The sequence below is a fragment of the Pristiophorus japonicus genome, chromosome 1, assembly GCF_044704955.1.
Source record: "Pristiophorus japonicus isolate sPriJap1 chromosome 1, sPriJap1.hap1, whole genome shotgun sequence".
In the NCBI taxonomy this organism is placed as follows: Eukaryota; Metazoa; Chordata; class Chondrichthyes; family Pristiophoridae; genus Pristiophorus; species Pristiophorus japonicus.
In genome coordinates this window covers 46,534,392-46,550,988 of record NC_091977.1, presented here as the reverse complement: position 1 = coordinate 46,550,988, position 16,597 = coordinate 46,534,392, and the positions used below count along the sequence as shown (strand labels likewise).

The window sequence follows — 16,597 nt, the reverse complement described above, 5'->3', positions numbered from 1 at the left end:
GGTGTATTAAGGGAAGTGTATCTATTTAGCCAGTATGCATTATCCCACACTGATGGCTTTTTGGGGGGGAAATCCCAATGTTTTTCTATTTTATAGGCTCCAATTTCTTCACAAAAAAAATAAAAGTAACCACTAATACAAAAGCAAAATACTGTGGAAGCTGGAAGCTGGAATCTGAAATAAAAACAGAAAATGCTGGAAATACTCAGCAGGTCAGGCAGCATTTGTGGAGAGAGAAACCGAATTAAAGTTTCAGGTTGATGACGCTTCGTCAGAACTGCTTCCGATATGTCTTCCTTTTTCCTCAACCGAGGATTCTCCTCTACCGTGATTGACATGGCCCTTGAACGTGTCTGTTCTATTTCCCGCACTTCTGCTTTCACTCTTCCCCTCCCTCCCAGAACCATAATGGGGTTCCCCTTGTCCTCACCTTTCACCCCACCAGCCTTCACGTTTAATGGATCATCCTCCACCATTTCCGTCACCTCCAGCATGATCCCACCACCAATCACATCTTCTCCCCCCCCCCCCCCCCACTCCCCTCTCAGCATTCCGAAGGGACCGCTCCCTCCATGACATCTGGTCCACTCCTCAGTCACCCCCAGCACCCCCTTCCCTTCCCACAGTACCTGCCCATGCAAGTGCAGCAGATGCAGCACCTGCCCTTTTATCTCCTCCCTTCCCACTATCCAGGGCCCCAAACATTCCTTTCAGGTGAACCAGCGATTTACTTGTACTTCTTTCAATTTAGTATACTGTATTCGCTGCTCACAATGTGGCGGTCTCTACATTGGGAAGATCAAACGTAGATTTGGGTGACCGCTTTGCAGAACACCTCCATTCAGTGCATAAGCGTGACCCCGAGCTTTCATTTTCTGCTCCACTCCCACTTGGATCTCTACATCCTCGGCCTCTTACACTGTTCCAATGAAGCTCAACGTAAGCTCGAGGAACGGCACCTCATCTTTCATTTAGGGACTTTACAGCCTTCTGGACTCAACATCGAGTTCAACGATTTCAAACCATAACCTCTGCCCTATTTTTTACTGTTTTTTTTTCTCTTTCCCACCGCAGCTGTTGTTGATTCTGCTATCTCCATTTCCACCCTGTCTAGACTCATCTTTTGTTTCTGAACTTGTCCCTTTACCATTTCCTTTTGCCTTGCACCATTATCCCTCTTGTCTCTTAATCTCTTCTGTTTTCCACCCTATCACAGACCTTCCCTTCTGTTCTTTCCTTCCCTCCCCCCTTCCTTTCCCTGCCCCTACACTTGCTTAAAAACCTGTTACATCTCTAACTTTTTCCAGTTCTGACGAAGAGTCATCAACGTTAACTCTGTTTCTCTCTCCAGAGATGCTGCCTGACCTGCTGACTATTTCCAGCATTTTCTGTTTTTATTTATAATAAAAGTAACCATTTGGCCAAAGACCGTTGCCTTCTAGAAAGCAGAGCAACAAACATAACGTGACTATTGCTTGTGTAAATGTTAGTATTTTTAGGGCGGTATGTGAGGAACTTTAAGACAATGGAAATGGATATTACAATAATCTTAACAGCTGTATTTTAGTAATTATATAGTAATTATGTTCATGCCTTCTTTTCTTGCATCCTTGCTTTTCTTATTGGTTTTCTGCTACTGAAGTACTGTCTTGTATATCTGTTAATTCTGCAATTGTCTCTCTTTTAACCATGCTGCTCTATGGATCTGAAAGGTGGGGATATTAGCAGATCATACCCACCCCTTCTTAGCTGTGTACTTCAAAACCAGAATGCCTCTCATGAGTTAGATTACAGTAGTCGCTATAGTCAGCCCCTGGTTGTAATTACACCCAGCCCGAAAAGGTCGGTCCTATTCAAGAATGGCTGGCACCTGAACCGACAAAACGCAGAAGCTTGGAGCAGTACAGATGAAGCAACTTCACCAAAACTCAAGTCTCGCAGCTGTGACGATCTGCTGCAAGGTGACTATGATGGGATTCGGGATGCGCAGACAAAGTCTGAGAGCATGGTGTCCTTGCTTTGTGAAGAACAGCCCAAAGGTGAATACTCGCGAGGTTGGCTATCACCACATGGGACTGGGAGCGGGAAGCCCCACAGACCACGAATTCACTGCAAGTCAGCACGTGGTGGCAAGGGGTTCTTGAAGCTGTACAAGAAAATGCACCACATAAATCGCAAAGAATTAATAAATCCAGATGTCATCTGCACTGTGAAGTCCAGGGTGTTACAGTATGAACAAGAGAAGCACAGGGGCATCTTTTCAGACTTTAAAGAATTTTCCAATGAGGTGCCTAGGGACATGGTGCCAACCAGAATCTCTGAATTTGAAAAACTTATTAAGAAGTCAAAATCTATGCCCAATCTGGACAATGTGATTTTATCTGACACGTCCTATACAGCTTCTAATAAAACAATCTTCCCAAGGCGACGATTATCTATTGAATCTTTACTAGATGAGGAAAATCACGGCAGGAAAATGTCTATGATGCAGCAACAGTATTGCATGTCTAAAGCTATGATGCCCATTCATATTAAGGTGACGAATGAAAGCCAGCTCCGAATGGCATCGCGGTTTGAAAACTCTGAAATGGACAGTGACCATGAAGCAGGAGTATCGGACCTCAGTGATTACATTCCGATTGAAGGCTCTTCCTTTTGTAGTGAAAGTGACTTTGACCATTACTCCTTCACGTCATCAGAGAGCTTTTACGGCTCAGGCCACCATCCCCACCACCATAAACATCTTCTCAGCTCCTGCAAAGGCAGATGTCCAGCCTCGTACACCAGGTTCACCACCATGCTGAAACATGAAAGGGCGAATCAAGAACGAAAGGCCCCTTCAAAGAAACCTGAAGCTGAATCCAACCTTTCAAAGTTAGCATTCCTCGTCAGTCCAGTGCCTTTCAGGAGGAAAAAGGGCTTGCCTGCCCAAAGAAAAACTGAAAAGCCAAAATCTAAATCCGTGTTTGAAGCACTGGATTCTGCTTTGAAAGATATCTATGATCACATCAAAGCGGAAAAGCGGCGTGGGAGTCTACCTGATAACAGCATATTACACAGACTTATAACTGAACTGCTTCCGGATATCCCTGAAAGGAACTCCTCCCTTAAGATTCTAAGGAAGAAAGGTAGTCCACAGCCTTCTGAGCAGCAAGAAGAGGAGGTTAATTTTCCTTTGTACCAGTGTGATTATGAAAAAAATCCTTTTAGTGCCTCTTATCAGGACATGGACACCAACAACAACCCAGAGAATGATTACACTTACTATCAAGGTGGCATATAAAGCATAATCTTCAATGTGTTGTCTGGGAACTGTGTGATCATCAACCATACATTCTTCATCCATTTTGGCATCTATAGTGTACATTTATTAAGGGCATAAAATATTATTAAAAATGTTTTTTTTTTTAATTTAAGCTAAATTAAACGGTTGATAGCTGTTAGGTGCAGGCTTCCCATTCATTGCCATCACTGGTTTTCAGTTTCGATTTTGAATAACTGAAATGTATAAATGCTGTAAAATTTTAAAACATGTTCATTCAACATGCACAGTAGATGAATTCTTCTGGTTATTCAGCATTGAACAAGTTGATATCAGTAAAAAGCAATAATTAATAAGTGACTAGAATGAGTTTCACAAAATATAAATGTAGTTTAAATGCTATGTCTGTGCAATGTGAAAAACATTGTCTCCCATCTCTTATTTTTGACTCCTGAGCCTCTTTATGATTAACATTCCTACTTACCTAATTGGATTGGCAAAATAGCATTTTGCAGTACTGTCATTTATACTGCAACTGACGAAATGCATTCTCCTGGTTAGGGGGAAAGAAAAAAAAGTTTCTTCAGCATAAAATGTACTAACCATTTAGTATCTTTTGCTCTCTGAAGTCTTTTCAAACTTAACGTAAGTTTTCTTAGGTTGACTGGTTAAAAACGGGTAAGTGGCTTTTTAATAGATCATAGAAATTATAGTGCTGAAGGACTTTTTTCAGGCCATTCAGCCCATTGAGCTTGTGCCAGAACAAACTCTCCCAAAAGAGCTAACTACAGTAATCCCATCTTCCTCCTTCCCCACCCCAGCATACACTTCCGTATCTTTTTTCTTTAAATGTTGATCTAAGTGTTGAGAATTTGTGTCCCCTCTCACTTCTCCCTCTATTTGAATAATTCACACAGTATTTAAACTGGTGGTAGCAGCAGCAGCCTGTAATATCCGCTCGGAATGCAGCTGCATCTAATACCTGGTCAGGCCAGCATGCCACCAACACGCTTAGAAATAAAGATTTGCCCCTTACTTAAAGCAAAACCAAGTGTATCCATTTTTAATTGACCTTCTTATTTGCTCCCTCTGGTATCAACTTCCTGCAGTCGTGCCAAAATATTCTCATTTTAAAAAAAAAGAAATGAAAAGAATAGATTTTGGAAGAGCTCCCTATTCTATTAAAAGAAATGATGTGAACATCAAGCCACAACCATCATTTCGTGTTGCTATAGTTAACCACACTTGAACACTTAAGTATATAATATTTGAAATGTTTTACATCAAAGGGAAGCGTAATAGCTCAGATAAAGTAGTATACAGGACCAGAGGGGGAAATGGATTTGGCCTAGCCTAAAGTTTTACTACTTTTCCAGTCTTTTTTTTATGTTCTTCATTTGAATTCATGGATATCAAATGTACATCTTTATTTAAACTACGTGTAGACTCCTAACAATAGATTTTTTTTCCCTGCTTGGTCTTAATACATGTGTTGCCACATAACAAACTATTTACTAATCAGAAATGGTGCTAACTGTGTGCGGTTTGAAATCCATAAAGTTACTGCACAGTACAATTCCACAGAGGAGCAAGTCCACAGAGGAGGTGGGTCACTATAATGTATTTATTCCAATGTCGGTAAATAATGTGACCATCCATTTAGTGACCCTTTCTCAATAGTTGCACAGGTCATTGTGCTGTTTCTGAGCACAGGGGAACTGACTTCAATGTAAAGGCTTTTGTGGTTAAATTTATCAGACTATCAGGTTCACCAAAACATTATGCTACTAACTGCCCAGATTCCAATTCAAGCACTTTTTAAAATGGTTCCTTTCCCATTTCCCCCCAGTCCCCCCACTCCTGGCCAATTTCATGTATAATTCCTCACTTCAGCGAGATCACCTTCAGGAAGACAAAGTGAAACGAAGCAGGAGAAAAATTGAAGTGTACGATTGCTCCCCCCAATAGCAGTGTGGGTAAATGCTTTGAGCTCTATATACCAGGGAGATCCCAGGACAAGGAAGAAAATAATAGATAAAAGGAGAACGTGCGCCATGATACAAGAGTTAGGAGAGGTGACGTAAAGCTAGGTTGAAATGATAGATTTCTGAAGGTGCAGTCGATGAATTCTTCAGGTTATAACCTCGCATTCGTTTAATTGGATTCTAAAAGACTGTTTGCAAGGATTGCTTAAACTGCCTTTTTTTTAAGTCCGTCTTTTAGTTGAGTAAGTTTGTAAATGGGTGCATCGCTTTTCGAAATTTTAGGACGGCAGCAATAGTCGGTCAGTTTCTATGAGAACGTCCGCGAGCACCTAGCTTGGCATGGTGCCAGTCTGCTGCTAAAAACTGATGCTATCAGTAAAACTCCACCATACATTGATGCAGCCCGTCATTAAAAAACTCCCCCTTTTTGGTTGGCTGTTTCCTTTCCCAGTTGATTACATCATATCTTCAATATGTGCTCAGTGTTGACTGCCTGCTGCTCCTAATTATGTTAGATCTGGTGCCAGTAATATTACTTGGCTGAGTTCAAATCAATGCAGACTCTCAGGGTAAGTTACATTTCTACACATCCACAGCTATTACCTATGGGTTCAAGAGACCACCGCATCCACCGCACTGGTTAAAAACTACAGAAACAGGGTAGGTGCGCCCAGTTTCCAGCGGTGGGCAATTTCGGCCCCCATTTGTCTTAAACGAACGGTTAATAAATATATTACAGAAGCTGAAGGAATAGTGTTACACATTGCCATGTAGGTTTAGATCACAATATAGTAATGGGTGTCTGGGTGACAGATGACGGGGAATTGTACAACAGCTATATATTCTATCTCTTGAATACAGGTCAATTGACCTTCTTTCCAAACCATTTATAACTTCTTGCGTTCTGTTTTTGGTGACTGCTCTCAGACACCAGTCCCAGAAATAAAATTATAGAGCATGTGTGGACAAGAATTTAACCAGGCATTCCACTCTTCGAACACAGCAGTCGGTCTGGAGCATTCAAAATAATGAGAAGTAAGCCTGACAACTAGTTTTAAAACCTATCGATATCTGAGGACAGTTACAAGAGTGCGGTGTTTGTTTAGAAGGTTTCCTGCAGTTTTGAAACAATCCTGGAGCATTTTTATTGGGGAAAGTAGTTGGCTGTTCCGTGATCTGTTTTGATTTTACTGAGGAGCCTCAGCTGTACACAGCTCTGACCAGTATTCCGCTGCCTTCCACCCTCTGAGTGGAACTTGATGCTTTTAATCTGCTGTCCCTTCATCAGCAGAAACCTATATGAGGTTTATTCTTAACTGCTCGCTGGACATTAACATGCATTGAACTTAGCCATGGAAAATGCCGGAACGATCGTAGCAACTGTAGATTCACTGCGCAGAAATCTGTCCGCCTTTGAGAAATGGCAATTGTTCTTCTTCTGAAGCCTGAACTTTCCTAAAATGAATACATAAACTGTTAGAAATTTATTTGAAAATCCTTAGGATAAAGTGGCAACATTCCAGTCAATTCCTAAATCTGAATATGGGTATGTCTTTTGACCAAGCAGCCAAAAAAAACCCTCCATTTGGTCCTTGGTGTGGACAACGTTGGTTGAGCCTGTTATTTATTTTATTACATTTTATTTTGAATAGATCAGGAATCTCAAAGGATTGTCTCAGAAATGGGTCGAGCGACGCTAAAAGATCGCAGGGGGCCGACAGATGACTTGCGTAGGAAACCTGAAGAAAAAGAGGTAACTGAAAAGAGGCAACACCACAATGCTATGAATGATCTTTGGTCTTGGATTTTAAGTATATAGTTATCAAATGTTTTAGGCCGAATTTTTCTTGGAAATCCCCGCCAAAGTATTTTGCAGATAAACACAACTTGCAATGGCAAAACAGCATTTAACTCAGGCTAGAACCTCATTCTGCATGTCTCTATTCCTCCATGTATTGGGTTAGCTTTGTTGGAATGATGTACTTTAGCCTTCAGAAACAACTGATAGCATAGCATTTTCACTCACACATGTACAACCATTGTGGTTGTCCCAGGGAGAGTGGAAAATTGGAGCCTTCAACTCAATTGCTGTTTGAACAGACCAAAATGCACCAGAATATTCCTGTGATCCACGCTCCGTATGAGTGTCACATGGTAGTATGGAGTTGCTGCATCACCCATTATACACTATCTAATGTGCTGCTGCTTTTTAGGTTTGCTCCAGCAATGAAACGTGGACTGCTGTAACAAAGCAGTTTTCCTCCATCACCGTCACCGAAGATGCCTGGGTAGCCCCACTGCTGCAGAGTTCACTGTTGCTGCGCGAGGGGGGCATGACAACCACAGTGAAGGAAAGGGTAGAAACATCCATTAACCAGAGAGGGTTTCAGGTTGTTACAACGTGGATTTGAAATTGCTTGTAGTTCAGGCATTAAAGGAATGGGAAGGAGGTTTCAACATGGGGACTAGGATGCTGGGCAAGAACAATGGTGTGTGTGGTCCAACATAAGTGGATCATCATCTTCTAGAATATTTTGAGGATGTAACTAGTAGAGTGGATAAGAGAGAACCAGTGGATGTGGTGTATTTGGACTTTCAAAAGGTTTTGACAAGGTCCCACACAAGAGATTAGTGTGTAAAATTAAGGCACATGGGATTGGGGGTAATGTGTTGACGTGGATAGAGAACTGGTTGGCAGATAGGAAGCAAAGAGTGGGAATAAACGGGTCCTTTTCAGAATGGCAGACAGTGACTCGTGGGGTACCGCAAGGTTCAGTGCTGGGACCCCAGCTATTTATAATATATATTAATGATTTAGACGAAGGAATTGAATGTAATATCTCCAAGTTTGCAGATGACACTAAGCTGGGTGGCAGTGTGAGCTGTGAGGAGGATGCTAAGAGGCTGCAGGGTGACTTGGACAGGTTAGGTGAATGGGCAAATGCATGGCAGATGCAGTATAATGTGGATAAGTGTGAGGTTATCCACTTTGGTAGCAAAAACAGGAAGGCAGATTATTATCTGATTGGTGACAGATTAGTAAAAGGGGAGGTGCAATGAGACCTGGGTGTCATGGTACATCAGTTATTGAAAGTAGGCATGCAGGTACAGCAGGCAATAAAGAAAGCAAATGGCATGTTGGCCTTCATAGTGAGAGGATTTGAGTATAGGAGCAGGGAGGTCTTGCTGCAGTTGTACAGGGCCTTGGTGAGACCACACCTTGAGTATTATGTGCAGTTTTGGTCTCCTAATCTGAGGAAGGACATTCTTGCTATTGAGGGAGTGCAGCGAAGGTTCACCAGATTGATTCCCGGGTTGGCAGGACTGACCTATGAAGAAAGACTGGATCGACTAGATTTATAATCACTGGAATTTCGAAGAATGAGAGGGGGTCTCATAGAAACATATAAAATTCTGACGGGATTGGACAGGTTAGATGCAGGAAGAATGTTCCCGCTGTTGGGGAAGTCCAGAACCAGGGGTCATAGTCTAAGGATAAGGGATAAGCCATCTAGGACCGAGATGAGGAGAAAGTTTTTCACCCAGAGAATTGTGAACCTGTGGAATTCTCTACCACAGAAGGTTGTTGAGTCCAGTTCGTTGGATATATTCAAAAGGGAGTTAGATGTGGCCCTTACGGCTAAAAGGATCAAAGGGGTATGGAGAGAAAGCAGGTGTGGGGTACTGAAGTTGCATGATCAGCCATGGTCATATTGAATGGTGGTGCAGGCTCGAAGGGCCGAATGGCCTACTCCTGCACCTATTTTCTATGTTTCTATAAAGTATCCAAAAATCCATAACTTATGGCTTGGAGAGAATTACTGTGCTTTGCAAGTCATGTAATGTACTTTCTGCTAATAAATTCTGAAATCAAATTTTCTACTTGATGGGTATTTGTAAATGTTTATAAGCAATGTTGCCTCTAGGCTGTGCACATGTGTGGACGCTCTGTAATCTGCAAGGTATCATGCAGGCTGCTCACAAGCTTTTCCATTTGAAACACCGCACATGCGCAGAATTTTAAAGGAACCGCATGTTGAAATAAATAACAAAGACAATTTAGAGGGAACATTGGTAATAAGGCATTTTTCCAATTAATGCTTTAGGTTTTTTTTGTATATAGAATATAATGGGATATCTGATCAATAGTTACAAGTTCAGAATTTTAGCTGTATCTTTATTGCACAACATTTTAATGATTGTGCTTATATTCAAAAGGATTAAAAACTAATTAATTTTTTTCTATTTATTTTGAAAATACATGGGGGGTGTTACACTCAGATTTAAAATTAAATTGAGTTCTGAAGAGCCTAGCTTGTGTCTGCACGTGAATAAAAAAACGAAATAGACTGGCATGAGTCATCCAGTCAAAGCTTACCATCAGCCGGGCAGTGCAGGATTTGGGCCAAGTGAACTAATAGGATCCAACTGCTTTTGTACAAACCCAGAACTTTACATTTATGTCTGAGTTCAGGTCACGTTTTTAAAACTCAATTTAAAAAAAAACATTATGCGAATATACCAGCGTCATCACGTTAGTGGCATAGATCTTACAAAACAAATGCTCGTCAGTATATTTGCCCCTGTACTTCAGTATTTATCAATTCTGAAACTTATTTTCTCTTTTCAGAGACAGCCAGCTAAAGCAATTTATGATTTTAAGGCTCAAACAGCAAAGTAAGTATTGTTGACGTATTTACTGGTACTATTTTTTTTTATTCTGTAAATCATAGGTTTTCAAACTTGGACCCTAAAATTCTCAAGGGCTCTGCGAGTAGATCCCTAGGGTGGGGGGTTGCTACAAGATCATCAATTGTCTGTCCATCTAGAAGCTGATATGTAGTATACCATCAACACAGTGGGCCCAAGTTTCCACAGGATAAAAAACGGGCGCCCCTCCGAGCTGGGCGCCCGTTTTTCACGCCTAAAACGGCGTCAGAAAAAAAACGCGCTATTCTCGAGCGCTTTGCAGCTCCTTGTCTGTTTGGCACGGTGCCCAGGGGGGCGGAGCCTACACTCGAGCCGATTTTGTAAGTGGGAGGGGGCGGGTACTATTTAAATTAGTTTTTTTTCCTGCCGGCTACGCTGCGCGTGCGCGTTGGAGCATTCGCGCATGCTCCGTGTGGAAAAAAAACATTGGCACTCGGCCATTTTTGTAGTTCTTTGTAGCTGTTGAATTTTTGAACATTTTTTAATAAAACCACATTGCCATCAGCACTGAGGCTTCCCTTCTCACTGTCTCCTTCCCCTCCCTCCCCTCCGCAGCAACAAACGGCTGTCTCCTTCCCCTCCCTCCCCTGCGTGGCAACAAACCGCTGTCTCCTTCCCCTCCCTCCCCTGCGCGGCAACAAGCCGCTGTCTCCTTCCCCTCCCTCCCCTCCCTCCACGGCAACAAGCCGCCGTCTCCTTCCCCTCCCTCCCCTGCGCGACAACAAACGGCGGTTTCCTTCGAACGATGGCTGAAGCACTTTCACACAGGTAGGAAGATGGTTTATTTAATCTTTTCTTTGCTTATAAATGTTTATTCAGGTTGGATTTATTTGTATAATATTTGTAGAAGTATAAATAAGGATTGATTGTAGAATTTAATGAGTTCCCTTCACCCCCCCCCCTCCCCCCCCACCTCGTTCTGGACGCCTAATTTGTAACCTGCGCCTGATTTTTTAATGTGTAGAACAGGTTTTTTCAGTTCTACAAAAATCTTCACTTGCTCCATTCTAAGTTAGTTTGGAGTACGTTTTCACTGTGGAAACTTTGAAATCAGGCGTCAGTGGCTGGACACGCCCCTTTTTGAAGAAAAAAATTCTGTTCCAAAGTAGAACTGTTCTACCTGACTAAAAAAATGTGGAGAATTGCGATTTCTAAGATAGTCCGTTCTCCACCAGTTGCTCCTAAAAAAAATCAGGCGCAAATCATGTGGAAACTTGGGCCCAGTGTCTTGTGAATGCTGCATTCTGTATTTTCCAGCATTTCTATTGCTGCATACTAATAACTCTACCAGCAATGATAGCTCTGTTTTTCTTTGGGTAGCTGACGCTGACTTTTAGAAGTTAGGAGAGGGGGATCCCAAAGAGAGTATCGGTATTTGCAGGGGTTCCTGAGCACGAGTCAAAGGAAAAGTTTATGGTTGCTTGGGATTAAGAATTTGGAAACCACTGCTCTCGATACTCATGTTCGAAAAGCATGAAGATAACCAGAGACATATAATGCTTGATACTAAATTTATGCACCAGGCCGACAGTGTTATTGGAAATTACTTAAGCAAGTCAGCAAACTTGGTAGCTTGGCCTGTTTCTGTACTAAACAGGGCACTGGGTGTCAGCCTTGGCTCAATGGTAACACTTGTTTCTGAGTCAGAAGGTTGTGGGTTCATAGCTTCATTACAAAGGTTGACACGTCAGTGCAGTATTGAGGGATTGCTGCACTGTCAGAGATGCTGTCTTTCTGACAAACTGAGGTCCTAGCTGCTCTCTCGGGTGGATGTGAAAAATCCAGTGGCACTATTGCCCCCCACCCCCCAAAAGTCCTGGCCTGGAATTTGCGGTTAGTAACGAAGCAAAGGCATTCGTCGCTGGCCCCAACGTAAGTTTCACACACAAATCTCGCAATCTCTGTGTCGAGAAGTTCAGGTTTTCCAATGCCGAACTCAAGTCAATGGAGTTTAGTGGGGATCCCCTAGTGCAAGCTGCTGGGATATCAACAAGCTGTCTAAGCAGCCAATCTAAATGCAGAATTTTCACAGACCGCGAACAAGGAAGTGAGTAAGCTCTTAAAATTCTAAATTAGAGTGTCAGCTGTGGACTTGAGCCCATGAATCTCGGTTGACACTCCAATGCAGTGCTGAGGGAGCGCTGCACTGTCTGAGGTGCTACCTTTCGGATGTTAAACTGAAGCTCCGTCTGCTCTCTCAGGTGGACGTAAAAGATCCCATTTCGAAGAAGAGCAGGGGGGTTATCCCCAGTAGCCTGGCCAATATTTATCCCTCAATCAACAGATCAAAAACAGTTTATCTGGTCATTATCACATTACTGTTTGTGGGAGCTTGCTATGCAAAAATTGGCTGCCACGTTTCCCACGTTACAACAGTGACTACACTCCAAAAAGTGCTTTATTGGTTGTAAAGCACTTTGAGACATCATGAAAGGCACTATATAAATGCAAGTCTTTCTTTCTCTCATGTAGGAAAAAGCCAAAATTATTTTTAAAGTTTCTTAAGTTTTAATTTTTATTAAAATAGATAAACTTGATGCCGCACAAAATGAAAATGAGTTTTTCAAGGCCATAACCTTTGTTTAGTAGTCAATACGCTGTTAAAACCCCAGTTACGCCAAATCCCTTTGGGTCTAACTTTTAGTCGGGAATTTAATAGCGATATTACTGTGGAAGAGCCAATGTTTCCCTGATTTGAGAGATTACACTGATTGCCGACTCTGAGGGAAGAGAGAGGGAGCACAGCGCAGCCTCTGTTGGAGCAGTGAATGACAGACCGCAACTTCAGGATTTCCGCATGCACCTGTGTCAAATCCCAAAATTGCGGTCAGTTTCAAAGGCAGAATGACGGCGAGCAGTTCATCGTCAGCTGACCACAAATTCCAGGCCCATGTTACTATTTCACAGACCACTGCAGATACTACTGCGATAATAGGTTTTAACCACAAGCTGAATGATAAAATATTATTTAAAAAATGCACAGAAAATTGTTTAGGAGGCTTTATGCCATTCTATTGTAGTATAATTTGTGATCAGAATGATATGTATATTAAAAACATTATTTTCCTACAGGGAATTACCATTCAAGAAAGGGAGCATTGTCTACATTATTAGACAAATCGATCAAAATTGGTTCGAAGGTGAACACCATGGGACAGTTGGCATATTTCCCATTTCATATGTTGAGGTCTGTAACTTTCTACCTGCTGCACGAGTTGTTTTGGTACGTTATGCTAACCTCTGTTCATATTGCATTTCTTGTAACCATATTATTGATTGGTGATGGAAGTGTATTTATTTTTTGCAGAAGCTGCCGCCGACAGAAAAGGCACAGCCAGCAAGGCCACCACCGCCAGCAGAGGCCAGAGAGTTTGGGGAAGCTATTGCAAAATATAACTTTAATGCAGATACCAATGTGGAACTATCACTAAAAAAGGTAACTTTGGATACCTCAACTCTTGGCTCCTCAAGGTGCATTGCTCCTTTCAGAGCCGACTGGCAGGATGGGTAGCTGTCTCTGCTAACGGAAGTTTGTCCGCTACTCTCCCTGCCCCCTTTTTTCTTCTGTGTGTTGCAGTTTTCCATCTGAAAACTGATTTTAGAACCCTGTTGTTCAAGATTCTTACCATCAATTGGAGGCATCTATGATTGATAAGAACTATTGCTTTGCTCCTGATGCCAGCTCGAATGTATTCGTGTAACTGGTTGAACAATATATCAAAGGTGCCAGTTTGCCCAGAGAAAAACTGGAACAGGTATTTTTCTCTCGAGCATTGTCTTGCACGTTTCTCTGTGGTCAAGTTGAATGCCAGTTGCCGCCTTGTAAATTGCTCTGCAAGAAATAAGAACATAAGCACATAAGAAATAGGAGCAGGAGTAGGCCATTTGGCCCCTCGAGCCTGCTCCGCCATTCAATAAGATCATGGCTGATCTGATCATGGACTCAGTTCCACTTCCCTGCCCGCTCCCCATAACCCTTTACTCCCTTATCGCTCAAAAATCTGTCTCTCTCCGCCTTAAATATATTCAATGACCCAGCCCCCACAGCTCTCTGGGGCAGAGAATTCCATAGATTTATAACCCTCAGAGAGAAGAAATTCCTCCTCATAACAGTTTTAAATGGGCGTCCCCTTATTCTAAGACTATGGGCTCAATTTTCCCCAAAGCATTTTTTTGGCGTACTTGAAGAGTTATGCCTGATTTTTTGGGGAGACTAAGAAAAAAATATTTTAAGTTTCCCCGTTGGATTTCTTCATTTTGGCGTGGCGTAACCCGACCTTGATCTGCGCCAAAAAGATCGGGCTGCCATGGTAACCAGGGAGACAATGTGAGCTGAGGCTGCAAAGTGAATCGCAACACATTAAAAGAATTGAAAAACATATAGCAGCAACTTACCTCCAAGCCTACCTGAAGGGCTTGCCGGTCCAGTCTCATTCTCGTGTCTTTCTCTCTCTTTCTCTCTCTCTCTCTCTCTCTCTCTTTCTCTTTCTCTCTTTTTTTGTGTGTGTGTTTGTCTAGGCATTTGCTGCGCCAATTTCCTTAACTCTAGGGAAAGTTTTTCTGCAGCGGTCACATACACTGGCCTAAGCACAACTGGAGTAATTCTCAGTTGGCCAAAATTCCCTAAATGGCCAGAAGTGGCACGGGTGGCAGGTTACGCCCCCTTTGGCTGAAAAAAAAACTGCCCTAAAAAAATCGTAACTGAGTTGCATTGGTGCACATTGATTGGGGAAACTGTGGTTTTTCAACTTAGGCCAAAAAGAGCAGCCTGCTCCAAAAAAACATTGCAAATCACTGGGGAAAATTGAGCCCATCATCCCCTAGTTTTAGTTTCCCCTAGGAGTGGAAATATCCTCTCTGCATCCACCTTGTTGAGTCCCCTCATTATCTTATAGTTTCAATAAAATCACACCTCATTTTTCTAAACTCCAATGAGTATAGGCCCAACCTACTCAACCTATCTTCATAAGTTAATCCCCTCATCTCAGCAATCAACCTCGTGAACCTTCTCTGAACAGCCTCCAATGCAAGTATATCCTTCCTTAAATATGGAAACCAAAACTGCATGCAGTACTCCAGGTGTGGCCTCATCAATACCCTGTACAGTTGTAGCAGACTTCTCTGCTTTTATACTCCATCCCCCTTGCAATAAATGGGCAGAAACAAAACTTTTGGGGGGGAATGAGAGAGCAGTGAGAGAAATAAATTCTTATGTCGGAGCTGGGAGTCCAGTGGCGAAAGGTTCTAATTCCCATGGGAACCAATGAATAGAATGGCCTGGATTTTGCAGTCGGCGGCGTCATTCAAGATTCCACCAGCATCCGAACCAAATGTTGCGAGGCCCTAAACGACAAGTTCCTCTCAGACGCAGCGCAGTGCAGCATAGCGGCCCACGGATCCCAGGGGCGCACCGTGTACAGCAGTGTACCTGGGAGCACGTGGGCCGCTGCACCAATCAGCAAACAGAAGAGGGCTCTCATTATTTAGAACATGTTTATGCGCATTAAATCCCGGAAGGCTCTAGTAATGAGGGTTTTATTTTCTTTCCTTTCCTCCTCTTTCTGAACGTATTTTTAAAGCCAATGCTCCATGTAGATGCAAAAAAAAATCTCAATATAGCAACTGCTCCCTCCGAACTTTTCACGCACAGTGAAGACTTTTCATGGGCCCAGTCCTAAAATGCTTCAATTTCCGGCCTCATATAGCTTTTAAAATGGCTTTGATTTGTATGCACCAGCCGTAAAATTTTCCGGCGTAATTGCTGGGCAGTTGGTGGGCAATTAGCCCGACTCCATGCCAGCAATTAGAATTTCCCCATCGGTGAAGATCATCTGTTAAGTCGGAACTTGACACAATGCAAGTTTGGGATTTAGCGCATACAACTTGCTGTCCATTTCACCTGTGGTATCACAGCGTACTTTCTGAGTATGCTGCCATATCCAGTGCAAATTCTGGCCCAGATTTTTGGATTTTCAATTTCTGCTGTCAAGTTTGCATCACTAGCAGGTATATGCAATATTGCACTGTGTATGTGTATATCTGATTCCTGGTGGGCTGGTCAGGATAGGTGTGCCTAAGGTGGAGTTATCTGCCCTGGTGGGTTTCCATCTTTCCAGTCCCTGCTAGGCTAGCAGTAATGTGCACACAGCCTTGACCCGATGGATGCTTGTGGAAGGACATATATATCTTTCTAATCTCTCTTTTAGTATGGTAAACAGCCCTATCAAGAGTTGTGCCTGTCCGATAGCAAATGGCTTTGCGGTGGGGATACATGATGTTCATCCCCATTAGTAGCACCAGATTGGCCGTGAAGATAAGGAGGCCCAAAATGGTTGCTCTCTTTTTGGGCAAGAATTCTTTTTTTCACATAGATATTTGGGCAGTGCTTTGAAAAAAGGACTGAGATGATCTGTCCCCCTTCAACACAGTGTAGTGTAGAGTCCAATTATTGAGATGAATTTTAGGATCAGTAAAATTACTTGTCTTAAATATGGTTTTACAGATCAACTGGAATGAACAAGTAATTAGAGAATATGAACTTAAAGCTATCAAAGCTTTCTGTATAATTGGCCATTTTGAAATCAAAAAGATTAACAAAAGTGGAGGATGAACATAGGCTCAGATTTGCCTTAATTTGTTC

At 42.4% G+C, this 16,597-nt stretch overlaps 1 protein-coding gene across 33 annotated transcripts in view; it reads left to right on the top strand.

Annotated features, from left to right (window-relative positions):
- sorbs2b (sorbin and SH3 domain containing 2b) overlaps positions 1-16,597 on the top strand; it is a 344,867-nt gene that overhangs the window by 296,125 nt on the left and 32,145 nt on the right. For 30 of the 33 annotated variants that reach the window (XR_011593121.1, XR_011593098.1, XR_011593119.1 and 27 more), the window contains 4 exons: positions 6,900-7,000; positions 9,878-9,924; positions 13,030-13,180; positions 13,265-13,393. Coding sequence is in view for 3 of the 33 variants with exons in the window: in XM_070879157.1 (XP_070735258.1) it covers positions 6,900-7,000; positions 9,878-9,924; positions 13,030-13,180; positions 13,265-13,393 (428 nt within the window). In the remaining 30 variants the exon portion in view is untranslated. The remainder of the gene's footprint in view (positions 1-6,899; positions 7,001-9,877; positions 9,925-13,029; positions 13,181-13,264; positions 13,394-16,597) is intronic. The other 3 variants (XR_011593091.1, XM_070879270.1, XM_070879257.1) reach the window with 1 other exon arrangement.